Consider the following 26804-nt stretch of genomic DNA (forward strand, 5'->3'; position numbering starts at 1 on the left):
AAGAATTAATTTAGCAGTATAAATTCTGAGCATGATCATTAATCAAAGGTGGAACTGTCCCCGCTTCATTGATGAGAGTATTAGAAGCGTGAGAAGCCCAGAGCATTTGGAGAGCTTGTTATCAGGCCTGAAAACTGTTGGGTTAGCACTTCTGAACCTCATAATCCCACAGGCTGAGAAGCCAAACCCTCCGAGTTTAATAAATTACTGTATTCTCCCAAGGACCTTCCACTAACTGCGACAGTTCTTCTACATAAAGTGCTGTGCAAATGGAGCAAAGTAATTATAATACTGAACATGGAGAAAATTTGTTTATCTAGATAACAGTAAACAGGAAATTGTTTTTTTGGCAATAACATTAGTCACACTACATAATGTTCTGCATTTTTAGGTAGCTATACTGTTGCAGTGTTGTGTATATTGTAAAGATAGGATCACATTTACCATTGTTCTGCGAATTTTCAAGGCGAAATACGAACGCTATCTCATGGCCAAGTAGCCTGTTTTACGAGGTGGCTAATTCCTACAAATTCGTACAACCTCACCCTGTTGAAAAAAAACAGCATTATGCTTTTGAAGCATAAAGTTGAGTTCTTAGCTGGTCATGAGCTGGTTTAAGCTGGTCATATGCTTGTCCTGAGCTGCTTAGGGCCAGCTTAAAGCAGCTCAAACCAGCAGTCATGCTTCAAAACATACTTAACCAGCATGTTGGTTTTTTTCAACAGGGCACTTATACAATTTTGTACGACTTCTGTGACGGTTAAGTTTAGGGGCGGGGTCAAGTCCTTCATACAAATTCCTACAAATTTTCCACCTCGTAAAATATGTATGATTTTTTCACAAAAGTGTAGGGTTCTACGAATTAGACACTTTGTCAAAAAGTACATATTGCCATGAGATCGGGTAAATACAGGAATTCACGCGATTGGGAATTTCAGTAAGAGCGAAAGATTTACTAACAGAGATTTTGTAACAGGTTCCAGTTGGTCGTGCGAAGTCACTGCGTTGATCAACAGAAATCTGTTGCGATTTCTGTGTGAGTTGTGCTTTATACATCTCTACACTATTGACAATGAATAATGGACTTTTTACCTACGAAATTTCCCTAATAGCCTACGTACCTCACCTTAAAGGGATACTCCACCCCAAAATGAAAATTTTGTCATTAATCACTTACCCCCATTTCGTTCCAAACCCGTAAAAGCTTCGTTCGTCCTCGGAACACAATTTAAGATATTTTGGATGAAAACCGGGAGGCTTGTGACTGTCCTATTGACTGCCAAGTAAATTACACTATCAAGGCACAGAAAAGTGTAAAAAACATCCTCAAAATAGTCCATGTGCCATCAGTGGTTCAATCTGAATTTTAAGAAGCGACGAGAATACTTTTTGTAGGCAAAGAAAATAAAAATAAGGACATTTTTACGACAGTATCCCTTTAATGAACTATTTTTTTATTAGCAGGAGCTAAGATCCTATAGACCACCACAGGAATCTCTTAAAGAGTATAAAAAGCAATGTTTTCTCAGAAACACTAGGCTATATAATAACTAATTAAGAATATTAATTAAGAATAATAATTAATTAAGAACATTAGCCAACATTATTACCTTATATAATGCTTAGATCATTAGCAAATGTTCATTTTGTTCAATAGAAGAAAACTTTTAATATCTTTTTTTTTAACGGACTTGCTGGAGTGTTTTAATTCACCCCCAGAAGGCTGAAAACACTGGGTTTAATGTTTGATTATAGGCCTGTGTTTTGTTTAATGTGTATCCTTTATGTAAATAAAGGTGTTTCTTATTGAACCAACAGTTCCATATCTTGAAAATATCAATTACTAAAAACAAGAGAATGGAGTCCTTAAATTCAGCTGTGTTAAATGAGGAAAAGCGTATGGTTTTTAATTCTCTTTCATGGGCGAGAAATTAGCCAGTCCCATCTGGCACGCACTGGCCCACTCAGGCATTTCAAGAAGCATATTGCTGTTCGTTTGCATATTTCGCTATTGGCACCATCTGCATTAATGGAAACTGAAACAAAAGGAAATAATGACAGTTCACACAATCATATGTTGCTCAGCGTTCATGCTGTGGTGGATAATGGAGCAGAAAAGAGTTCAAGCTTGATTAACTGGATTCTAGCAACTGTGAAAGCCTTTCTGAAGGATGCTGGCTGGAAATGGCAACAGAAGGCAATAACAAAATTGTCTAATTGCCATCAGTTGACGGAGAACAAATTGTTTTAATTGAAAAGACCACACTAGAGATCTAAGGTTAACCAACTTATGACAATGAAACAAGGTAAATGTAATGGATTTTTTATGCACAGCAAACCTTGAATATCCCATAATTCATGAGTTGTCTTTGATTTCTTAATCAAATAATACACATTTTCAACTTTAAATTCAGTTCATTTTCGATTAATTTTCTGTTTTTGTTTTTCTAGCAATCAGCTCTTAGGTCCCAGACACAGAAGTAAACATTTTCAGAAGAGCAAGAGGGTATAGTCAGATTTCACATGGCTAAGGCAATCTATTCGTTCAATGCAATGAAGAGTGCACCTACCCACAATGCCGTCTGTCCTGGCCTGGAGCGGGTTTGTTTTATTTGACATGCCTGGCAGGTCAATGAACTGAGGTCTCTGGTGCTCATGAGCTTCCTTCCAGCTCTTTCTCTTCCATCAGCTCAAAACACTACAAATATTGACACGAAACAGCTTTGAATTTGGAAGTGTATGGATATTGGGGGATGTGTCCCTTTCTGTGTTTTTGGTGGAAATACACACAAACAGGGTATGGCCAATGCTGTCTCCTCCATATCTTTGAGTAAACCTTGCCTGCCTTGAGCGAGAGATCTGCCACAACAGCGCATGCCAAACAAATAAACCCCTGATAAAACCCTGGACAAGTCTTGAGAAACCGGCTGGATGAATAAGCAGAGCTGCACTTGAGACTCTTGAAGAATAGCTCTCAAATCAAGAGGGCAGTTCTGAGGAGGATCCAGCCACCTCTGGACATCAGAAGGCTGGTCAGATGCTTGACTTTTGCTCGAGTCTGTTGTTTGTGTGAACGAGTCTTCTGAGAGCCACTCAAAATCACAGGCCCAGTGAAATATACAATCTGTTGGTTTATACGATATTTTGTATCACTGCATACGCCACAATACTTTGTTTACAATACGATCAGAGAGCTTCTCCACTCCTGGCAGCTTCTGCCTTTAATTTAAGTCTCAGCTTGTTTCACAACAAGCACTTCAAAGTAAAGTGTTGTTTTTTTTCATTGCTGCAAGAGTTGGTAGTTTGTTTTTTTGGATACAGTTCACTGGCGACATCTGCTGTTCATGAATAATCTCGGTTTCTCCGGTTGGTTTCTGTTTTACAATGCTTTAGGCAAGAGCGCCACACACTGCTTTCAAGATATTATTTCGTTTAATGAGGTATAAAATGTCATAATTCTATCCAATATATCTATTAATAAATCTAACCAATACGTTATTTCTATAGTTAGTTAGTTATTTATTTATCTTGATATAATCAGTAGCCTATTTAATGCAGAGAACCCTTTAATTTAATTTAGTAGTGTGCCATAATTCCACTATTAAACATTTTTTACTTTTGCATCACTTGCAATTTTTTGTTCTTCTTCTTAGTTTAGATTATTAGTTTACATATATTACTAAACTCTTTTATTAGTTTTTCATTATTATCGATGCAGATAAAAGTTTTTTTTTTATCAGTAACAATAGCTTAGTAGTAGTTTAGATTATTCATTTACATTTTTCGTATTATTACTTTTTTATTATTATTTTGATCAGTGCAATAATAGCCAACGTGTGAGTGTTAATTATGTCTGTCCGAACACCTAAATTAATGATATATTTCAAAATATCTGCATCCATTTTCTTGCTGATGAGTCTTGTGCAGACCATGTAAAACCAGATATATGAATATTTTGTTATGAATGACATTTCTTTTCAAACTAATATGTGACCCTGGACCACAAAACCAGTCTTAAGTCGCTGGGGTATATTTGTAGCAATAGTCAAAAATACACTGTATGGGTCAAAATTATTGATTTTTCTTTTATGCCAAAAATCATTAGAATGTTAAGTAAAGATCATGCTCCAAGAAGATATTTTGTAAATTTCTTACTGTAAATATATCAAAACTTCATTTTTGATTAGTAATATACATTGCTAAGAACTTCATTTGGACAACTTTAAAGGCGATTTTCTCAATATTTGATTTTTTTGCACCCTCAGATTCCAGATTTTCACATATCTCGGCCAAATATTGTCCGATCCTAACAAACCATACGTCAATGGAAAGATTATTTATTCAGCTTTCAGATGATGTATAAATCTCAATTTCGAAAAATTGACATTTAAGACTGGTTTTGTGGTCCAGGGTCACATATATATAGCAATTTGCAACCGGAACCATCTCACGAATGTAAAAGATCAGGGGACACGTTTACAGACGCGCCTACTTCAGCGCTTCCGGTTCGCTGTGTTGGCGTCTGTCAAACGGGTGAAACAAGTTTAGATTTTTAGCCATACAGCTGTCTTCGGACATGTCTCATGCATTGAGGACACTTGCCACTGGAGTGTTTAGCGTGCAGAGATCTGCGAGCGTCCTGTCGCTCTTGCGTCCCGCGAGCGCCGTGAAGATCCGAGGACAACAGCGCAGCCGCAGCGATGGAGTGAAGGACAGCCAGAGTCAGCCGTTTGATGAGTCTCTGCTCGAGTTTCTTGTGTGTCCACTGTCCAAAAAACCACTGAGGTATGATTGTTCATCATGCATAATATTATTACCAGCAGTGATGACAACGAACTTTTATCACAAACATCATAGTTATTATTTTGATCATTTATTGCTTACTTATATACTTACTTTTTAAGTGAATAAAAAGGTTTATTATTAACATTAATGATACTATAATTTTGCATTAAAATTAAACAAATTTTAAAAGCTACTTTCAAAAAAAGAGAGGCAAAATGTTACATTATTACACATTTCAAAGCGTTCTGCTTTATATGAAGATTTTATTAATTTAGTGTGGGTTTTATAGTAATTGAACTAATAGTGTATTTTTATTGTAACTGTATTTTTTCATAAACTTGTACATTTTTGTAAGGGATGTTCAGATTATAATTACCAATAATACTAATACATACATTTTCTTCCGATAAATACATAGGCACTTTTTTTTTTTTTTTAAGTTCATTTATATATAATTTGCTTATATATAGCCTACATAAATATTATTTTGTGTATAACAATTAAATTATAATATTAAAATCTATTTTCACAAAAATGCTACAGAATTATAAAGACATGTGAAAGACATTCTGCTTTATATAAGGAGATCCCATATTCATTTAGTATGGTTTATAGTAACTGTATTATTAAATATGTTTAACATGATACATCTTTGTAAGGGATGTTAAGATTATCATTATCAATAACTAATAAATGTATTTGCTTCTGATTTATTTCAAGGTACGACGAAAGGAGCAACGAATTAATAAACGAAGAGCTTGGTATTGCGTATCCAGTCATTGATGGTATTCCTAACATGATCCCACAAGATGCAAGAATGATCCATAAGAGCCAAGCGACTGAAAAACCCACTGAATCTTGAGTTTATAAAGCAAATATTTCATTGTTAATTTTCTGCCACAATGTTTTTCTCCCTGTCTACAGTGACTGTTCTTGTGCCGCTGATATCCTTGTCTGGACTGTTTTACTCGGCAACCGTGGATGAAAATTTCCCTCAAGGCTGTACGAGTGCAAGCAGCGTGTGTTTTTACAGCCTGCTGCTGCCAGTTACAATTCCTGTTTATGTTTTCTTTCACCTTTGGAAATGGATGGGAATCAAGCTGTTTAGACACAATTAAAACTGTAAAACCGTGAGACAATTTTAATTGTAGGAATTTTTGTGAACAATGCTTGCTTGTAAACAAACAGTGAACATTCATATTTAAGAACACTGAATAAACATTGAAGCAAACGATGTAAAATACAGAATAAAACTGCAAATAACAAAGCTATGTGCACAGAACTCTCTGCCTTTTTTTTTCATCGTGAATTTGTAACATCTTAGCTTAGTCTGATTTTACTTCTTGGTTTTTTTCTCAACACTTTCCGTGAGCTTCATCAAAGGGCACATGGGCTTTGGAGAATCTTCACCCTTCACCTTAAAAAAGAAAGACTCGTTCAAGCGGGTCTGGATGACCTTCAGCTGGAGCAGATCACCTTTGGCCTTGGGCACCGTATCGCCGTCTTCACTCGATGTGTCTGATATCTTCAGCATGGGCGGTTTCGCAGAATCTATAGCCGATTGTTTTGGGCCGTGCCTTTGTCTTGTTCTATTTGGCAGGCTCAGGTCTACCGGTTCCTCCAGGCTTTTGGACGTGTTCTGCTGCTGCTGAAACTTGAGAGAGGTGGAGAGTACTGGGAAGGTAAAGAAGTTTTCGGTTTGAGTGGTTGCTTCGGCTGTTAAACTACACGAGCGGTTCTCAAGCCTCTTCACTGTAGTGGCCCCACTGCAGCTTGAGCTGCTAGAGATCTCCACATGCGGATCCAAGAATGATTTCTGTGTAATAAACAGGTCTTGGCTGTTTATTTCTTCAGCTGTGCTGGATTCCAAGCTGCTTCCGCCGACCAGCTGCTTCTTTCCAAATTCTTCATCATTTGTCTTTGCAGCTTGGCTCTGCTCAGGTGGCAAGTTGAAAATGACTCTCTTTTTACGTTTCACACTTCTATTACACTCCTTCTCAGTTGAATGTGGTGTCTCCTGATCAGGCGAGATGTAGATGATGGGCTGAGTTTGGTGCATATCTTCAGGTTGTTTGAGCTGTTTATTTAATTTAGGTCGCTGAAAGTCTTCCTTCGGTTTGATTTTCTTCTTTGGCTGTTTTCTTTTCTTAGTCTCTTGTATTTGTGTAAACACTGTCTCGTGGCAGCCATCGTGCAACAAGAAGTCAGGCACATGCTTTTTGCTCTTATCCTTTTTTTCCTTTTTCGTTTTCTTGTTTTTGTGTTTCTTGGATGCTTTAAAGGCATTTTCAACATTGGGAATGTTCTTCATTGTTGGGAGAGAAGCCATTTCCTTTACAAAATCAAAGAGTAACAACAAAGCACATTGGTTACATTATCAATTCTTATTATTATCAATGTTGAAAACAGTTGCTGCTTAATATTTTACTTTGTTTAATAAAAAGTTATACGAAAGAACACCATTTATTTGAAATAATAAATCATATATATACCTTATACATGTCTTTACTCTCACTTCTGAATAATTGAATGTATACATTTTTAACTTTTTTTAATCTTACATATCCCATACTTTCGAATGGTTGTGGATCACGGTTTCCACAAAAGTATGAAGCAGCACAACTGTTTTTGACATTGGTATATTAAATGCTTCTTGAGTACCAAATCAACATATTAGAATGATTTCTGAAGGATCACGTGACACCGAAGACTGGAGTAATGATGCAGAAAATGTTTGCCATCACATAAATAAATTACATTTTAAAATATTTAAATAGAAAACAGTTGTTTTTATTGCAGTAATATTTCACAATATTACTGTTTTTACTGTGTTTTCATCAAATTAATGCATCCTTGGTGAGATCTTTTCTCATGCAATGCAACAAACCATTATGTAACCTAATGGGGAAAAAATAAATAAAAAATTCTGAAGGCTCTATCATAAGTTATAGTTATAGCTATAACTTTTAGTGAATACTCACGTCTAAGCCAGTGTGAAATTTCCTATTTGTCCTGTTTCTTTTCCCCAGTAACACCTGTCAATGTGATAAAAATGCATTTAATTCAAACGAGGAATCATATATTTTTTTCAACTATGTTCCAAATCTTGTGTAACTCTTACCTGATTTAGGTGGTCACCTTTTCTCTCAGGCAGGACCTGTAAAGTCAGTGCAGAAACAGTAACCGTAATGAGGAGAGCAGACTTTGGCTACATTTGTTGAGACACATTTTAGCTAAAGTTGAACGCAACAGTTTAACACTTAGTTCATCGCGAGGTCATTCTCCACAGATACTCAGCGACTTCTGTTACAGAAACCAGCTTGTTTGACTGCTCGTCCATTGCGACTAAATACCTGACAAAGTGCAATTCATTTAAAAAATATTTCATGTTTTCTTGTGTTTTGACCCTAAACCAAAAAGGAAAACTGTCATGTACTTACCTACTTTGCTCATTGACAAATTACACTCTCCTATTTTTCCGCCAATTACCGCTTCAGTGTGTTGCCGACTGCGCATGCTCTGTACGTATCGACATTTTCGAGCATTTCTGAACAGCACGTTTGCATCTAATAAAAATATAACGTAAAATAAATTCAAAAACAAACGACGTATAAAGAAAATTACTGCTAAGAAAAACTGTTGGCAGTGGTGTGTACTGAAAATGTGCCATTTCATAAATCACGCCGTTACTGTGACAACGAAGAGCTACGTAACCTTTATATCTTCAGTCCATTCATGAATAAGCATCAGTGCTCTGTGCGTCACTCGGCTTGTCAGGCAACTATTTTCACTGCTGGAGAAATCCCTTTCTCACATAAAGGGCGCTTTTTGTAGCTATTCTTCTTAGAAATGGCTTCCGTGGTCTATCGCGTCAGCAAACAGCAGCTAAAATGATTTTTACTGCCATTCTTTTAACGGACCAGTGGGAATATCGCATGTGAACCTGCATTAAATGTGTTAGTAATGTCTTTCCGCTCCTTAAACAGTTTCTTTGAAGCTACGTAAGGTTAATTCAACCAGCGTCACTAGTTGAAAAAAGGTCACCAAGTTCAAGGTTTATAAGCAAAATAAAATACATAAATTTGGATTTAGGTCTTCCCAAAATCTTTTTCCGTTTGCTACAATGTTGTAATATTTATTGTGATTTTTATATTGCATACTGCACTTTCTTTATTTATTAGCACATTGCGTTTGGTTGGTAGGCCTATATTACATTGCACATTGTACATTTTCTGTGTTTATACTATGTATCATAGCTGTAAATACAAAAAATACACACCAGACCTGTCTCTATTCTATTCTATTCTATTCTATTCTAATACATTGCAAATGGGACAGATCTTCTGTTTATACAATGTATCAGCTGTAAATACTAAAATACATTCCAGACATGTCTATATTCTATTCTGTTCTAAAACATTGCACATTGTACATATTTTCTGTCTTTATATGTATCATAGCAGGAAATACAAAAAAATGCATGCCAGACTTGTTTCTATTCTATTCTATTCTATTCTATTCTATTCTATTCTATTCTATTCTATTCTATTCTAATACACTGCACATTATGATCATTTCTGTTTATACTACTGTATGTATCATAGCTGTAAATACAAAATTACAAACCAGACCTGTCTATATTCTATTCTGTTCTATTCTAATACACTGCACATTGTATATCATTTCTGTTTATACTACTGTATGTATCATAACTCTAAATACAAAATTACACACCAGACCGGTGTATATTCTATTCTATTCTATTCTATTCTATTCTATTCTATTGCATTGCACATTGTACATATTTTCTGTCTTTATACTACGTAGCTTTAAATACAAAAATACATATCAGACCTGTCTATTCTGTTCTATTCTTTCAGTCTTCCAAGCATCTAACATTTATGGGGATATACCTATAAATTATTCATATAACTATAAATCTTAAAATGTTTCAGAACCAATATTTTATGATAATACCCCCTTTTTTTAAATTAGAACGTTTCGCCTGTTGTCAGATGCTTTTAGGTGCCAGTTATTAACATGTGTCACCATTCATTTTGGTCATCAAATGTTGTGTTCAAATCAACCCATGTAATAAACATTTTACCACTCAATAAACCTTGAGAAAGACCAAAAATAGCCACATGATGGCACTTAATATAGATTCAATTCACTGTGGCACAAGGACCTGCATGGCTTTTACACCCATGGCATGACTGCATTGGGTGTCCTTAGGTGACTTGATATCTCCCCCTGAATTCTCCTGAATAATCATGTGTAGTGGTAACACACACTGCTGATGACATGACCTGCATCGATAAAGCATGAGGTAATGAGAACTACAGGTCTGGGGTTGAAAGGTCCCCCCCTCCTGCCTCCAAAGGGTCTAAATACTGCTGAGGACTGTTAGGACTGTGCTAGGGATCTCTTGTAAGGGTCAAAGGTCTATTTGTTTGGTGGGTGTCATCTAAACAGGCCATGCCCACTTCAGCCCATACACAGTACTGCAAAAGACAGGGATGGGGTCAAGCATCTTCAACATGCAGGCCTTGTCAGCCATAAATCTTGTGAATTTGGTATGTAAACAACTTTAATTGCTTACCACCTGCGAAGTTTGTTTTACAGAATGCCAAAGGATGAAACAGTAGCTCATGGACAGGTGCAATGCACAAGATGCAGTGAAAATTTCTAGAATAAGCAGTATTGGATACAGCTTACATGCACTTTGCTGGTTGTTGCATAAAACGTAGATATTGGGTGACGATCTCTCCGGTCCTCTATAATTTACAGACTGAATTGATGCTTATTGCCTCGTATGTCATTGGACTGCTTGCTCCCTGTCGTCATACCCCATTTCTTCTCGACTCAGAAGCCCATAGCTTGGAGAGAAACCCTAACCACACCACGAGGTAACATCTACGGGTCAGACCTGTTTAGGTACCCAAACACACTCTCTGTGTCATGACATAGCTATTCCTGGGCTACATTTAGAAAACTTCGCTCATAGTTACCTAATCTGTCATCAAGTGGCCATAAAAGTAGGACAGAGCCATCCACCTCCCCGGGTGCCCCTCTGAACACCTGTGACTGCAGCAGGTTCTTTGGCTGGATTACCACCTGATAGAGAAAACATGTAGCAGCTGTTATCATGGTTGCAGTCAATAAATGAATACCTTTTCTGCACATTTTCAGAGAAAATCTGGAAAACTTTGAAACTTTTTATTGGTCTAGGTGGAAGCAACTATTTCAGAAAAGTAAAATAAATAATAATAATTAATATAAAATAATATAAATAATTCACTCCCTGATTTAAATAACTGAGCAGTACCAAACTAAAATTAAGCCATTCACATTTTTCCCTTTGGAATTAAATAATATATATATATATATATATATATATATATATATATATATTAATTTGTTTGTGTAATTATTGCTAGGTGGTTAAGGAAACTGTACCACTAATTTACGCACATAAGTTCAAATTCAAGGGCGGGTTTTAACGAGGGCTGAATTATTGGTGGTGTTGTGGTGTTGTCACGCGCATTCTTCATCAAGGCACTGGGTGACATCATCACTAATAATGAAGGCGGCTCATCAATGGACACAGAGCTATATAAGCAGCTCACCCTGTGAACTGAGAACCAACTCTAATGTGAACTGATAGGCTGATGCACGAACTCCCGCAACCTGTTACTCAATACCCAGCAATGGTGAGTTGACTCTAGGCTAAATTGTGTTTTTTATTTATTTATTTATTTATTTTTAATTATTATTTTTTTTAACTTAGCGATATATTTGGTTCTATATAACCTACTAATTTTGCTCCAAATTAAATAGGCTATTACGATTATAAAATTATTATTACCATAAACGCATTTATTTTTATTTCAAAGGTTCATAAAATGGTTTCCATCAATCTTGGAATTTTGGAGAAAACAGTTGTACTTATCTCCATCTGCATATTATTCTACTCAACACATGGAGATAGCAAGCCACTGGGGTAAGTACTATGCTGTAGCTAATATTTTTCCAATTCAAAACTTTTTTTGTTGTTGTTCGAATGTATGATAATTTTTTTTTGTTTTTTTTTCTCTCATCAAAAAGCAAAAGGGCTATAAATGAAGTCCAGCTTATGCACAACCTCGGGGTGCATAAACATGTGGAACTGAGGCAAGACTGGCTTCAGATGAAACTTCGGGAAATCCACACGGCCTCAGAGAAGAGAAACGAAGAGAAGGCAGGAATTCTTCCAGATATTATTCCCAATCTGAAGGATCTAAATCCAAGGGAAGCTGAAGATATCATTGCAGTTTTGGAAAAATTTATGAACCCGTCGTAAAAACAGAATTTGATTCATGTGAACTCAGGGACTGAAGTCAAGCCATTCTGTTCAGCCTTAATAATTATATTAACATTATTTATTTTTTCTATACAAAATTTATTTATATTTTTTATGTAGTTTCCATCATTTTTAGCGGCTAAGCCGTGACAGCTCAAAGCTCTTTTATGTATTTATTCGTTATTTGATCGTAGATAACATAGGCTAGATCTATTAGGCTAACTGAACCCAGAAAAAAGTAAACGAGCAGTCGGACCAAATGTTTTTTTTTTTTTTTTAAGAAGAAACAGATAAAAAGTCATTTTTGAGAGTCTTCTATTTATGATGACAATGTACAATAAAGATAAAAAACACTGTTCACTGTTGTGTTAAATGTCTCACATCGCGCACTTTACATTTAGGCTTGGTTTTTTTTAGGCATAAATTGGTTTAGCCTGCTCTTTAAATTTATTTCGACTTCTACTTTTTTTCGTTTTTGTTGTATTTCCTAATTTTAAATAATATTATTTCAATACAATCTCTGCATTCTATTTTTGTAGCGCGCCTTTTATGGCAGCAATGTAAATATCTCAAAAAGCAGCGTGTTCCTCCAGAGCGGTTGATGTTACGCAACGTAGTTTCTAGGACGACGTCCCATGTGTTCTCGCGATATTCAGCTTAGTTAACTTGTCTCCTGGTTAGCCATGTAGCATCTTCATATCTGTCAACATTGTATCCCATCGTGAACGGTGAAAACACGCTAATGTAAATTAATGCTAGCTATTAACTTCTGTCAGTAAGTTCAAACGTACACCACGCGGAGAAAGTTCAGCGTTTAGCAGAAACAGGTGAGAGATTGTTTGTGTTTGATTAGCGCTCACTTTTAAACGCTAACTAATAAGCTAACTAGATAGCTTAGTGAACCAGGTTACCTAGGTTGGAGTACTTGGTCAGTTTTGTGGGCTTTTTGGAGACTTTATTTGTTACTACCTCAACAAATAGTTAAACGAATAATTGTGGAATTGTACTACTTCTTGTAAACATTATCTCCCATCTTTTTTAATAATCGGAACCATAAGGATCATATGACTTGTTTTTTTCTTAAAGAATAATAATAATAATTTAAAAAATAAAATATTATTTATGTATAGAATAGTAAAGATAAAAATGAAAACGTTACAACTATAATTGTCCAAAAGAAAAAACAAGTAGAGTTCTTGTAAACATTACGCAATATCAGCAGGGCTCTAAGAATCAAATCCATACAATAAAATCCTGTAGGAATTTAAGATTAAGATTACACACAGTGTGTGATTATCTATAATAAAATTTTAATTGAACCACATTTGAATTTTCATGCAAGTTATTTGTGCACATAAAATCTGCCATTTGGACAGATGATGAAATTAATAAATTAAAAGCATCATAGCAAGTTTTGGCAACAGATAGAATGAAAACATTGTTTCAATTCTTTTTGCTTTGCTAGGATATGAGACCTTAAGGCATAACGGTCCAGTAATATAAACTCTCCTCCTGAGATGGCAGGACGTTCTATCTCTTATGACAGCCACTCTAGCGATTCAGAAAATTGGGATCAAAGGACAACATGTCGGTCTAGGAGAATCTGCAGACACTTAAGGTAAGACTGGAAAATAACAGAGATTCCCAGTCATAGGAGTATCCACCTGCTGCATGGATGTTTTGAAGTCTGTCTTCAAAAACACTGCACTGTCAGACGCATTTGAAATTGAATATGTGGATGTAAACGTTCTTGTACAGTTAAATTCATTGTGGTTCACTCCAAATGCTATAGCCATTATTTATATAGTTAATATATGTGACCCTGGACCACAAAACCAGTCTTAAGTCGCTGGGGTATATTTGTCGCAATAGCCAAAAATACACTGTATGGGTCAAAATTATAGATTTTTCTTTTATGCCAAAAATCATTAGTATATTAAGTAAAGATCATATTCCGTGAAGATATTTAGTACATTTACTACTGTAAATATATCAAAACGTCGTTTTTGATTAGTAATATGCATTGCTAAGAATTCATTTGGACAACTTTAAAGGCGATTTTTCTCAATATTTAGATTTTTTTGCACCCTCAGATTCCAGATTTTCAAATAGTTGGATCTCGGCCAAATATTGTCCGATCCTAATAAACCATACATCAATGGAAGGCTTATTTATTCAGCTTCCAAGTGATGTATAAATCTCAATTTCGAAAAATTGACACTTAAGACTGGTTTTTGTGGTCCAGGGTCACATATGAGGCTGAGTTGATAACCGTAATCAATTTTAATCGATCTTCATTTTGATTAACTGAAAAACAGATTAGATTCTTAAATAGGTAGATTCTTTAGATTCCAAGATCGCTCTGTTTCGTCTATTGTCAATGCGTAAACAAAACTTCACCAAACATAATTTTCAGTTTTCATGAAAGCCACCATTTAAATGTTTAAATTTCAACAAATTGGAGTAAAAAAGTAACACCATTTAAAAAGTATATATATATAAAAACTGGTTGATATAGTTGATTAGGCCTACTATAACGATTAAATAAATAGAATTTAGACTATGTTGTTCATTTAACCTTTAATATTATAGTAATATACCAACTTACAAGGTTTCCTGTATAGTTTACAGCATTAATTTATATATTGTACCTGTACTGTAACTGATAAATAGCCAAACGAATCGAAATCTAATTGATTAAGAGCTTGTGAATTGACTTAGCCCTAGTTTATATTGTATGTTTTTGTGCATCATGCTGGTTGTTTCAGTGTATACTGATTTTTATAGGGAATTTTGTATTATGATGGAAGATTACATATCTGCTGTGCTTGAATCATGAGGGCCTGTTTATAGTGTATTGGTATACTAAAGTTACTGGGCAACAACTACTGTAACCAGTAATGTTTGTTGATCAGCGCTGTTTGATACGGCTATCTATCTGTCTGTCTATCTATCTATGATATCAATGCTATATCTTAGTGATATCAATGCCATTTCAGAAATTCTTCACAGTTCCAATACAAGCAAATGTTCAGTGACAGGGTGTAAATCAGGCATTAAACAGCTAGACCTTAGGTTAGATGCCATGTTGAATTTAAAGTGGATAAAAATGAGGCTGGCATAGATAATCTTACAGTATTTACAATGACACAAACTGTTTTATGGAGTTTTTGTCTACTGAAAGTTATTTTCAGAAAGACTTTTTGTCAGCTGAACATTATCAGTATGTCATTAAACAACAGTACAATCCATTAAACACTATATTTCTCTCCGTCACAGCCTAGTTTTCAAATTGTGTATGGCCACATGAGTTTTTGCATCTGAGTGTACGATTTAAACTCCCCCCACAAGTACCATTATAATCGTTTTTTAAAAATATTTTAAATGAGAAAAAGTCTATAGAGAGCACCTCTGTACATAATGTACAACCTGTTCGCCTTTGTGTGTCAGCGCCACCTGCTGGCCGTTGAGAAATTAACAGCTTGTAAGGATGGAGTCGGAAACAATGGCCATAAAAGCTTTTGTTAATGAATGAAAGGAAGGGCAAAAAAGCGCAGCTTACGACATGCTTTTGTAAAGCAGATTTTTTTAATCATTTTATTTCATTATCTAGTCTGTTACAAGCACACCTTTGATTGTCAAGGATAGGTAAAGGTTATAAAAGGATACGCTGGTGATATCAAACAAAATAGCTATTGATTTGAATCGACGGCAGATGGTGCATTACAACACGGACTTGTCTGCACCTTTAAATGAGCTTTGTACTATATTCAGAATCGAAGGTCATTCTGAGAAGTCTTGTATAAGGCTTTTAACGCTCGAGCGCTTGCGAAGTTCGTTTTCCATCGCATCGCGCCGTGTCTTTCATCAGCTCGTCGTGTTATCGTGCATGAGAGAGTCTACAGCATCAGGAGATGTTATAAGGGTCGGCCTACGTCATCGAGGCTGCCTCCGCGTGCCACAGAAGCGACCAGCCATTCACTCTGGCGCGTGCGTCTCCGTCAGGTTACTATGCTACCGTCCTACCTGAGGGCGTCCTTTCTTTCCAAACAGCGGCATTTGGAGGCTGTGTTCGCGGCGAATGAGTTACACCGGAGTGCTCGCATTATGCTGAAGTTTGAAAGTAATGCCCGAGGATGCTAAGTCGCCTGGCAAGCTCTCGTTGTGCGAAGGAGCGCGCGTCCTTTGTGCGTTCATTCATCAGCTGCTGCCCTGCTGCTTTGTTTTAAAGACAGGCGGGTACGTAGACGCTCTTCTCTGTGTCAGTGAATCTTAAAAGAGGGATGTTTTGCTTAGTGAAGTCCTGAGAAAATACGTAGCAAGTTTTATTTATAGATGATATTTCAGATGCAGTTCCCTCATTAAATATTCTATCGTTTAGAAATGAGTTGTATGCGTCATTTGAACGCATGTCTGCTGGCAGTGCGGTTCAGGAACGCATTGTCTTGCTGTTTAACATTAGAGGAGCGGTGTCAGCAGTGTGCTGAATTATTGATGCTACTTTCTCTGTAAGTAACAGAACGGATTGTGCGCCCGGTAACAAAAGTCAAGTTAAAACGCACTTGTCTTTTTAAAAAATTGTATTATTAGTATTGATTGACATACAGAAAGACAGATCTTCAATTGGTCTTGTCTTGTCAAGAAGATGATCTTGTCCCCTAAGGGGTCTGGAGACACCACAGACATGCCTTCATTTTAATTCGTTGTGGGCTACTTCTGCATGGCACATTTCGGGGCTGATGCAATAGAGAAGCAAAACATGATATTGACTTGTAATTATATAGGAATCCTGCATGTGCTTGGCAGTGGATCTGTGAACATGATCTCTGATATGAAGCTGAATGAGCCCATCCTGTGTGCTGAATGAATTTCTGTGTGAGCTGCTTAGGGAGTCATCAGACTGCTCAGATGGTACTTAAAGGGAGCAGCTGAAGTTCAGGTTTCACCATTGCATTAATGCCTGGGATCTTGGCAGCTAAAATATCAATCAGCAAGACTGAGAAGCGGCTGAGAAGTGTTGGGAGTACAGTGGTTTGCATTATTGCATAGTGTGATTTTGGTGTATTTTAAACAATAAAAGTCTATTATAAACAATATCCAAAACCATTATTTTAACCATTTATTCTAGTTTACATAACACAATATACTACATTGCATTATATTTCTTTTAATTAATATAATATTGTGATATAATATATATAATAATATTTAGAGTATAGCAATAAAACAATAGGTAGTTAAATAAAATAATTTAATTTTATATTAGTATTCGTAATATTTTGTAGTAGTAATAATAATAATATGATAGTAATAATAACTGTTATTCTTAATGTTATTTAAGCCATTATATTATTTTTATATATTAGTTTGTATTGTGAGTTTTATTTTATTTATTTATTTATTCATTCTGTTTTACACAATGAAATAACCTGTAGAGTATATTTTATATATATGTTATTCCCATATTAATAATATTTTGTAAATATCTTTCTTATGGTTTAATTGATACTATAATAATAGTAATAATGACTATTATTTTTACTATTATTTAAGCCATTATATTACTTCATTTACTAAATTAAAATGTGTTAAGCATTGTTTTGTGAACTTAATCATAAAAGTCTTTTTATTTTTATTTGAGAATAAATGGTTATCAATAGTTATGCAAACAAAACAAAAATTACTTAATCTTTGAACACCTTTGTTTCCTATTAAACACACAGCATGTTATGACTCTTTAGAGACCCACCACTAGGTGCCATCTGTCGGAAATTTTTAGATAAAATAGATGTGTTAGAATCTGTAAAATGATCAATCTACGTCTGATAGGGACTGTAAAGGTCACTCTAGACTTTGCACTCCATTCAATTTCTGTTCATATTCATGAAAACACATGCACTTGCAAAGAGGTTTTGGGTTTTGCTGCCTAAAGTTAAATATTGGTGATGTGACTACACTTTAAAGTGCATATTAAAACAGACCTGATTTCATTGGTTTTATCGGTGGGATGCTATAGACTGTTGCATGTGTTTTCTGCATCAGGTGGGAAAACGTGCAGCAGAACACATGCAGCACAACTTATTGAATTTGTATCTGCTGTTGAGTATGGTGGTGCCATGGGCTCTGGTCACGCTCTGGTTGGTTAATGGGGTCACAAAGCTTTTGGCTGGTGCAGTCATGAGAGTCGAAATAAATCGAGGGGTCCATATTGGGCAGCACTTTCGCTGGGATAAAACAAGCCCTATTTCCAGTCTATTCATCACTTATTCAAACAGAATATTCTGCCCGTGCACGCATCAATGGACCCTTTATGTTTTTTCAGTGCAGGGGAAGAAATAGGCATAGACCACAAAGACTGTGTTTTTAACTGTGTTTTCTGCTTTGGTCTGTGCTGCACTCCAGTCTCCTTGCTTCAAGGGCATCTGTCTTGTAATGATCCTGTTTCAGCCCCCTGGGGAATGAGTATTAATCCAAGAAAAAATTAACAGCACCTGGTCTGGTCATAGGCAGTCTGGAGGCTTTAAATGATGTCTGGGTTTATAAAGGATTTATTTGTGTTTAATAGCTTTATATATTTATTATTATCACTATCAGGGTTGTTATAGTTAATTAAAACTAAAACTAACTAGTTTGTTACTTGAAATAAGATAAAGTATTAAAAACCTTAAAACCTATTGAAGTTCATCTAGTTCTCAAGGAAACATTTCTCATTTTCATTTAGTTTCACTTGACGTACCAAAATAACTAAAACTAAAAAATTAATAACAAATAATAAATACCATACAGACATTATAAAACAAAAACTACTAAAAATTACTAAAACTTTAATTAAAATAAGTGAAAATGTAAAAATAAATGAAAATGTAAAAATAAAATTCTATTTTATTAATAAAAATGCTTTATGTTAGTACAGTTTGTTAAAAATACAAAATAGAAGAGACCAGGGCTAGTTTTGTGAATATTTCTCTCTGTGGGTGTATTTCAGATTTTTTTTTTTTTGTCCTGGATTTCTAAATTAAATTATAAGAAGTATTGCATTTTTAATATAGGCCGTCGCCTGAAAGGATTAGGTTAAAATTAAACCCCAGTCACTTTTTCTCACAAGCACAGCACGTGATGTGAATAAAATAAAGACAAATGGGAATGAATCATCTGTGATCACACGGGTCAATACAGCGGCTTGACAGATGAGGCTGTGCTGAAGATGAGGCTGTGCTGAAAATGAAGCTGCGTTGCGGTCCTTTTGTGTCATGCAGCAGGTTTGCAGGAAACAGTGAGAAATTGCGCTTTGCTGTCATCACACGTCCTGCACTCAGCATCTCTTTTAGAGCCCAGAGTTCATGTAAGTTTATTGTAGGCGCTGTGTGAGTTCCTCACGTTGTGGAGAGATGCACTCGGACCAGCCCTCCCTCAGCAGTCGAGTGCTCACGTGTGTATTTGATTGTGTGTTGGCTTTTCTCGGCAGTGGTCAGCCGTGTGGAGCTCAGCTGGAGGGAGAACTGGTCAAAATGAGCCTGCACGGAGCCAGCGGAGGAGGACCCCTGGACCACCCCAGGGAGAGACGGCGCTCTGGTGATCGCTCCAGGGATTCTTCACACGAGAGAGGCGAAGGACAGCTGACCCCCTGCATCAGGAACGTCACCTCACCCATACGCCAGCACCTCAGCGGTGAGCTTTGGGTTGCTCTTTCTGTACCATCTCTCAAATCTTTCAAATTTCTTATTTTAATGTGAATCCTACATTAATATTAATTTGTTGTATTATATAGTTATTTAACATATTCATTTACTACCTGCTACTACCTTTTTTTATAGACAGATAATGAATTCTTTGTAATTCATATAATATATATATATATAAATACACTGTCATTCAAAAGTTTGTGGTCAGTCAGATTTTGTTTTTATGTTTTTGAAAGTACCACCTTATGCTCATCAAGGCTGCATTTACTTGATCAAATGTTGTGAAATATTACTACATTTTAAAATAAGTTTTCTGTTGTAATATATTTTAAAATGTAATTTACTAAAGCTGAATTCTCAGCAGCCATTACTCCAGTCGTCAGTGTCACATTATCCTTCAGAAATCATTCTAATATGCTGATTTGCTGCTCATGAAAAAAAAATTGAGAATTTGTTTTTTGAGAAAAAAATTAAGTTAAAATACATTTGAAATTTGATTAATTTAGTAAACCTTTTCATAGCATTCTAAACATTTTAATTTCTTTCAAAAAAATATCTTAAAGACCCCCAAATGTTTCAACAGTAGTCTGCATAAAATTTTATTACAATTTTTTTTTCTCTGGTTTAATAATTTAATCATGAGGGTTAAATTCTCTAGCTGCAACTTCACAAACTGTTGCTGAATTTTATTGATTGTATTAACATTTATTGTTTGTGTTCACTGATGTCATATAACTTTACCTGATGCTCAAGTCGGTACTGGGAGGCTTGACTCCTGTCTAACTTCCGTGTTTTTTGCTCAGATCGTGAACGGGATTCAGGCTGCTCATCGCGCTCCACGAGTCCCAGGCCTCAGAAAGCATGCACTTCCAGCCTGTTCTATGGTGACTCTCATGGTAAACCCCACAGCTCCGACATGATCTACGTGTGCGAAAACGTCAAGGAGGGCCCTCGCAGTTTGAGGACTGCCGAGAGAGTCACTCTGATTGTAGACAACACACGTTTTGTGGTCGACCCATCCATCTTCACTGCCCAACCCAACACCATGCTCGGCAGGTGAGGGTAAACTTCGGTCACCTCTTTCAATTGTGTTCATTATTGCTTCAATAGAATCATTCACTTCACGTCAGTGTTTTAATAACTGGTGGGCATTGTCTTGAAGGATGTTCGGATCTGGACGGGAACACAACTTCACGCGTCCTAATGAAAAGGGAGAGTATGAGGTTGCTGAGGGAATCAGCTCCACTGTTTTCAGAGCCATTTTGGTGAGTTCACTATGCTTTAAAGCTTTATTGAGGTTTTAAATATCTCTTTGGCCTAGTGCACTGCATATTGATTAAGTGCCGGATTAGACTGAAGTATCAAAATTCACATGACTTCAGCACAAAGCGCACTGTTTGGTTAAAGTTCATTGCAGATGTATTTCACATATAAAAATGGCAACTCAGCAGAACGTTTTCCCCACTGTCTGGTTTCTTTGGTTTCCTTTATTATCTTCAGAGTCAGTGCCAGCATGTTTTGTATTCTTATCCTGCCTGATCACTTTACTGACCCTGAAATCAATTAAGACTTAATAAAACAGAGAGTCCAGATGATTGTTTCGTTAAAATGACAGGGTTTTATTTTTTTTTATTATTATTATGAATGTAGATCCACTAGTTGTGGGTTATGTGTGTATATGTATGTTATACTTAAAGATAAAGATATATTTCTTACATATACACATAAGCCATAAGTGTACACAAACAATGTTAAAGTTTGAATTTTATACAGACTATATTTATAAAAGTTGTAATATATATGCAGTCAAAAGTGCTGTCACAATTAATTACATCCAAAATAAAAGTTTGTGTTTACATAATTTGTACTACTAGTTTTAACGCGAATAAACATGACTGAACATCTCATGCCTCATGTAATCGGTCAGTCAGTGTTTCAACAGTGGAAAGACATCAACAAAACAGCATGGAAATAAAATGTCACGTAGCATTTCATTTACCTCAGCAAGTCATCAGTGTCCACAGCTCATTAGTTCACTAGAGAAATGAAGTCTAGAGAGGAGCATTTTGCGAAATATTACACCATATACTCATTATATTTGACTAAACCTGTTAGTCTTAATTATTTAAAGTATGTTTAAATGAATCTGTTATGAAACATGCTATGACAGCCAGTGTCTAATTGAATATATTTTAACAAATAGCCTAGAATTTTTTTAAATTTATAAGTTACTTTAAAAACTGCATTATGTGCAATTTACATGTTTGCATACAATTGTTTTTTTTTAAAGTCGAGTGTTGATTATCTATTTAAAAATAAATAGTAATTAAATTTAAGTTTGGGTTAAGTTGTTAGGCCTAATTGTAACCTTATAATGTAAAAGGGTTCCCTATAGTTTTAAGCATAAGCTGAGGTAGATTTTTATCACGAAGAAAATTGAAACTATAACTGAATGTATTTAAAGAAAGAGCAACTTGTTCAGTAAACCACTGTTTATTAAAACAAAAGTTTAGTTTTCCCCCTGCTGTACCGAAATCATACTGAACCGTGACATTAAAACTGAGGTATGTACCGAACCATCATATTTGTGTACAGTTACACCCCTAATATATATATATATATATATATATATATATATATATATATATATATATATATATATTATATATAAATTACATATATTTCTTACATATATAAGCCATCAGTGTACACAAGCAATAAATAAAACTCAGCAACAGTTTATGAAGTTGCAGCTAGAGACTTTAACCCTCTCATGATTGAATTATTAGACCTGAAAAAAACAAAAATAACAAAATTTTATGTAGACTACTGTTGAAAAGTTTGGGGGTCTGTTAGTTATTTTTGAAAGAAATTAAAATGTTTAAAATATCAAATAAATTTCTAAGAAAACAAAAACATTTTCTCCAAAAATATTAAGCAGCCAACTGTTTTCAACATCAGAAATAAGTTTTTTTTCTTGAGCAGCAAATCAGCGTATTAGAGTGATTTCTGAAGGATCATGTGACACTGAAGACTGGAGTAAAAATGTTAGTAATTAAAACTTCATTCTTCTCAGCAATAATACATTGTCTTAATAAAGTTAAAATAAATGTTAAAGAAGAAATATTTAGCATTTTTATACAGACTATATTTATAAACAATATATATGTAGTAAAAATTTGTAATATAAAAAAATATATGCATATTTATATTTAAAAATATATGCATATTTAAAACATTTTGAATACAACAGTGTAATCTGAGAAAAACTGGGTTTTAGGTGGATGTCATGGCCAGCTTTATTTGGACTATCTTGGCATTCGTTACAAAGCCATCTCTGCGGCACTGAAAGGGTTAAGTTTCTACCGTGAGGCTCAGCTCAGTGGAAAAATCAGGACAGCGCTACAGAAATAATAGCCATATTGAACCCCTCTTTTTTTCAGTGAATTGTTTTGTTGAGCGTCTTCATGCTGTCCGTATGCTGAGCTCTTTCCACGTTTGGCTGGCTTTAAATGGATCAGTGCGTGTGAAGAGTGGGAAAAGCAGGGGGGGTGTGTGTGTGTGTCTATCTGGCATCGGAGCCATTTGCTTCTCTTTGGAATAAGTGCTGCTTCAGTAATGGCCGCCTGTTTGTTTTTCCTCTGCGTCTCTCCCTTTTAACCGGCAGGATTACTACAAATCAGGGATAATCCGCTGCCCTGATGGGATATCCATCCCGGAGCTGAGAGAGGCATGTGACTACCTTTGCATCGCCTTTGACTACAGCACCATCAAGTGCAGAGACCTCAGTGAGTATTCATTAACATGACAAATGCACTAAACGGATTCGTCTTTTTGTGTCGGAAAATGCTCTGATTGTCGGCGGAACTGGGCGGTATTCCGAGTGTTTTGGATGTCTGAGGATGGTAGATACGAGAGAGCAGAAGTAGGTCAGTGCCGTATCCGATGTGATTGTCAGATATGGGTCACTGGACGCTGATAGTGTGACCTGTTTACATTGTAATTGCTTTTGTAATTGAAAGTATGTATATGTCATGATATGGCCGGATTGAATCAGTAAGTCAGCCGCTGAATCGTAATGAGCTGATTTGAATAATGCTCTGCAGGTGCACTCATGCATGAGCTGTCTAATGATGGCGCCCGGCGGCAGTTTGAGTGCTATCTGGAGGAGATGGTGCTGCCTCTGATGGTGGCCAGCGCTCAGAGCGGAGAGAGGGAGTGTCATGTGGTGGTGCTGACTGATGACGACGTGGTGGACTGGGATGAGGAGTATCCACCGCAGATGGGAGAGGAATACTCACAGAGTCAGTTCACTTCACCTGCACCTCAGTTACACACTGATATCTATGTGTCAATCACAGTGCTTCTGCATTATGGGTAATTTCTCAGGGGATTTGTGAGAATTGATTGTGGTCATTAGTGGTGTGGGCATGTGGTTTTTGAACACCTTTGGCCCTTATAGCTACGAACATTGAGTGAAACCTCAAATTGTGCAGCTTGCTGTGTGCTGTTATGATTTTGACCTCGTAGATGATAATATGGGTAGCAACCACATAGCAATACACTAACATTGGCAAGATTTTTGTTTTTAGCCAGAAAAGACAGGATGTATCAAAGATCAGTGTAGGTTTGTAAGGAATGTGTTAGGTGGATTTTGTGTAATGTTTGCGCTCAAGTTCGTAATGGTTTTGTTTTTGTGTCCTGCAGTTATATATAGCACAAAACTATACCGCTTCTTCAAATACATTGAGAACCGAGACGTCGCCAAGTCGGTTTTGAAGGAGAGAGGACTGAAGAAGATTCGATTAGGCATTGAAGGTAAGACACAGAATAACAGGATGGGGGAAAAACGGGCTGTTTTCAGAAATTACATAAGCTCATTTACACATTTAAAAGGATAATCAACCCACAATTTCACCCATGTGTCGTTCTATAATAGAAGATTGTTGGAAGATTGTTGGTAACCAAACGGTTTAGTTCCCATTGGCCAAAAAAATACATTGGAAGTCTATGGAAACCAATGAAATGAAAACTGTTTGGTTACTAACATTCTTCAAAATATCTTCTATATAATAATTTGTAATAAAAATGGTAGTAAATAGAACTTTTTATTCATTTCTTTGCAATAATATATTTTCTTAATAAAGTTCAAATAAATGTTAAAGAAAAATAATTAATAGTTTGCATTGTATATAAACTTATAAATGATAAAAACCTATATAAGTTTATATATATATATATATGTGTGTGTGTTTTATAGTTGAAGTATATATGTTTATAAAAGAAATGTTATATATACTTTTATAAATGTTGTACTTTTATAAACATTTATTTTATAAAATGTTAAAATTGATACTGTGTATGACAGACAGTACAGTACAGACTGAGAAAAAAAAATTATATATACATACACATAAATTAAAACTTATTTTATAAATGTTTCAGATTGAAAATTGACACTTCGTATGACAGTGTAATCTGAGAAAAAATATATGTACACATGCATACATATACATATGTAAAAAAATTTTTATTTTAAAATATACAACTTTTATAACATTTTTATAAAATTTTAAAATTGACACTTTGTGTATGAAGAAAACAAAACAATACAATGGAAAAAATACACTGGAAGTCAATGGAAACCAAAATGGTTTGGTTACCAACATTCTTCAAAATATCTTCTCTGTTCCACAAGAAAATCATACAGGTTTGGAACGTTTAAGGGATAGTTGAACCATTCCTTTAATTAGCATTCCTGCTAATGTTGCGCCTGTGTTTGTACCTAGGTTACCCAACCTACAAAGAGAAAGTAAAGAAACGGCCCGGCGGGCGTCCTGAGGTCATTTACAACTACGTCCAGCGGCCCTTCATCCGCATGTCCTGGGAGAAAGAGGAAGGCAAAAGCCGACACGTGGACTTCCAGTGCGTGAAAAGCAAGTCCATCACTAACCTGGCCGCAGCCGCCGCAGACATCCCTCAAGACCAGCTGGTGGTGATGCACCCTGGGCCTCAGGTGGACGAACTAGACATCCTCCCCAACCACCCTCAGCCCAGCCACCATTACGATCCTGATCCTGACGCCTCGTCCCCGGCCATCTGACCCTCACACACACACACACACACACACACACACAAACAACGTCACCACTGGAGCACTGCAGAGAGAGGCCAGCCAAGTCCCGCTGCCAAGACCGCATTGCCTTTCAAGTCCTCTCCCGCCTTAAGAGTCTCAAAGGCGATCGCTGCGGCAGCACATGACCTTTGGACACTTTGCCTTTCTTTCCCTCATAGAACTCAACCAAAGGAGTTTTTTTTATTTAATTAGACACTCAAAGTTGATAATCACTCCTTTGATTAGTATCTGAAGAGATTATACTATGTTGTGGTGCTGTGTAGCTACTGCTGTTTAACTTGGCAATAAAATGGAGCACAATCCACTGGAGCACCCTGTGAGCGACTGAATCATGTGATGAAATGAGAAGGCCTTCTGGTTTTACGTAAGGAGCACCTGTGGAGCTTCACTGTGATGCATGGCCTCTGAACGAGTACTGAAGTGATGTCACATGTTTTTATTGTACGGTACAATTAATTTTGATGTTATCAGGAGAGAAGTTCCTCTTGCTTGAGGAATGTTATTTTAATAAACATTATCAAATCAGCATGCTTGGTTTATTAGATTTGGTTCTAAATATAGAAATTACTATAATTAATTTGTCATGTTTTCATAGAATTTTATAGGTGGATCCCAGAAAGATGTATCATTTAAATTTCACGCAAAATAAAAATGAAATTTTGCATACAGAAAGTTGACTATTTTAATATGCGTTCTTGTAACAATTAAAGGGATGGATCACCCAAAAAAAGAAAATTTGTTGTGTTCCAGAACGAGGGTTTTACAGGTTTAGAACAACATGAGGGTGAGTAATTAATGACAGAATGTTCATTTTTGGGTGAACTATACCTTTAAGCACATTTCCGTGTCATCATTGTAT

At 35.9% G+C, this 26804-nt stretch overlaps 4 protein-coding genes across 10 annotated transcripts; 3 read left to right on the top strand and 1 right to left on the bottom strand.

Annotated features, from left to right (window-relative positions):
• The first annotated feature begins 4452 nt into the window (after positions 1-4452).
• On the top strand, positions 4453-6056 carry zgc:162634 (uncharacterized protein LOC555881 homolog). Its single transcript, XM_058767425.1, has 3 exons — positions 4453-4785; positions 5506-5570; positions 5710-6056. The coding sequence occupies exons 1-3, from the start codon at positions 4577-4579 to the stop codon at positions 5901-5903; spliced, it is 468 nt and encodes a 155-aa protein (XP_058623408.1). The 5' UTR covers positions 4453-4576; the 3' UTR covers positions 5904-6056.
• Positions 6057-6114: 58 nt separating this feature from the next.
• On the bottom strand, positions 6115-16279 carry si:ch211-176l24.4 (uncharacterized). Of its 5 annotated transcripts, none has more exons than XM_058767424.1 (5): positions 16154-16279; positions 10797-10902; positions 7907-7942; positions 7767-7820; positions 6115-7117 (listed from the first exon to the last, which is right to left on the bottom strand). In XM_058767424.1, the coding sequence occupies exon 5, from the start codon at positions 7112-7114 to the stop codon at positions 6122-6124; it is 993 nt and encodes a 330-aa protein (XP_058623407.1). In that variant the 5' UTR covers positions 7115-7117; positions 7767-7820; positions 7907-7942; positions 10797-10902; positions 16154-16279; the 3' UTR covers positions 6115-6121. The 5 variants fall into 5 exon arrangements, with proteins under 5 accessions (XP_058623407.1, XP_058623406.1, XP_058623404.1 ...); XM_058767423.1 differs by lacking the exon at positions 16154-16279 and adding an exon at positions 11260-11379; XM_058767421.1 differs by lacking the exons at positions 10797-10902; positions 16154-16279 and adding exons at positions 8230-8351; positions 8500-8813.
• Positions 11303-12475, top strand: pth1a (parathyroid hormone 1a). The gene is made up of 3 exons (XM_058767426.1): positions 11303-11498; positions 11682-11788; positions 11893-12475. The coding sequence occupies exons 1-3, from the start codon at positions 11457-11459 to the stop codon at positions 12125-12127; spliced, it is 384 nt and encodes a 127-aa protein (XP_058623409.1). The 5' UTR covers positions 11303-11456; the 3' UTR covers positions 12128-12475.
• btbd10a (BTB (POZ) domain containing 10a) lies at positions 12801-26617 on the top strand. 3 transcript variants are annotated; one of them, XM_058767418.1, is made up of 9 exons: positions 12801-12954; positions 13593-13745; positions 19593-19795; positions 20613-20865; positions 20972-21074; positions 23477-23597; positions 23916-24113; positions 24517-24627; positions 25599-26617. In XM_058767418.1, exons 2-9 carry the CDS (start codon positions 13645-13647, stop codon positions 25910-25912), a joined length of 1404 nt encoding a protein of 467 aa, XP_058623401.1. In that variant the 5' UTR covers positions 12801-12954; positions 13593-13644; the 3' UTR covers positions 25913-26617. The 3 variants fall into 3 exon arrangements, with proteins under 3 accessions (XP_058623401.1, XP_058623402.1, XP_058623399.1); XM_058767419.1 differs by lacking the exon at positions 13593-13745 and having other exon boundaries at positions 12804-12954; XM_058767416.1 differs by lacking the exons at positions 12801-12954; positions 13593-13745 and adding an exon at positions 15733-16366.
• Positions 26618-26804: the final 187 nt, after the last annotated feature.

This window comes from Onychostoma macrolepis, chromosome 25 (assembly GCF_012432095.1).
Source record: "Onychostoma macrolepis isolate SWU-2019 chromosome 25, ASM1243209v1, whole genome shotgun sequence".
Taxonomy (NCBI): Eukaryota; Metazoa; Chordata; class Actinopteri; order Cypriniformes; family Cyprinidae; genus Onychostoma; species Onychostoma macrolepis.

Excerpts from the sequence above, each read along its gene's own strand:
- btbd10a (XM_058767416.1), top strand. The coding sequence starts at position 16,254 with ATGCCCGAGGATGCTAAGTCGCCTGGCAAGCTCTCGTTGTGCGAAGGA. Across the intron at positions 19,796-20,612 it reads CATACGCCAGCACCTCAGCG|ATCGTGAACGGGATTCAGGC; the intron begins GTGAGCTTTGGG and ends TTTTTTGCTCAG. Across the intron at positions 20,866-20,971 it reads CCCAACACCATGCTCGGCAG|GATGTTCGGATCTGGACGGG; the intron begins GTGAGGGTAAAC and ends ATTGTCTTGAAG.
- si:ch211-176l24.4 (XM_058767420.1), bottom strand. The coding sequence starts at position 8,460 with ATGAAATGGCACATTTTCAGTACACACCACTGCCAACAGTTTTTCTTA. Across the intron at positions 7,943-8,229 it reads GTAATTTGTCAATGAGCAAA|GTCCTGCCTGAGAGAAAAGG; the intron begins GTAGGTAAGTAC and ends CTGACTTTACAG. Across the intron at positions 7,821-7,906 it reads AAGGTGACCACCTAAATCAG|GTGTTACTGGGGAAAAGAAA; the intron begins GTAAGAGTTACA and ends TCACATTGACAG.
- pth1a (XM_058767426.1), top strand. The coding sequence starts at position 11,457 with ATGCACGAACTCCCGCAACCTGTTACTCAATACCCAGCAATG. Across the intron at positions 11,499-11,681 it reads TTACTCAATACCCAGCAATG|GTTCATAAAATGGTTTCCAT; the intron begins GTGAGTTGACTC and ends TTTATTTCAAAG. Across the intron at positions 11,789-11,892 it reads GGAGATAGCAAGCCACTGGG|CAAAAGGGCTATAAATGAAG; the intron begins GTAAGTACTATG and ends CTCATCAAAAAG.
- zgc:162634 (XM_058767425.1), top strand. The coding sequence starts at position 4,577 with ATGTCTCATGCATTGAGGACACTTGCCACTGGAGTGTTTAGCGTGCAG. Across the intron at positions 4,786-5,505 it reads CTGTCCAAAAAACCACTGAG|GTACGACGAAAGGAGCAACG; the intron begins GTATGATTGTTC and ends ATTTATTTCAAG. Across the intron at positions 5,571-5,709 it reads TGCGTATCCAGTCATTGATG|TGACTGTTCTTGTGCCGCTG; the intron begins GTATTCCTAACA and ends CCCTGTCTACAG.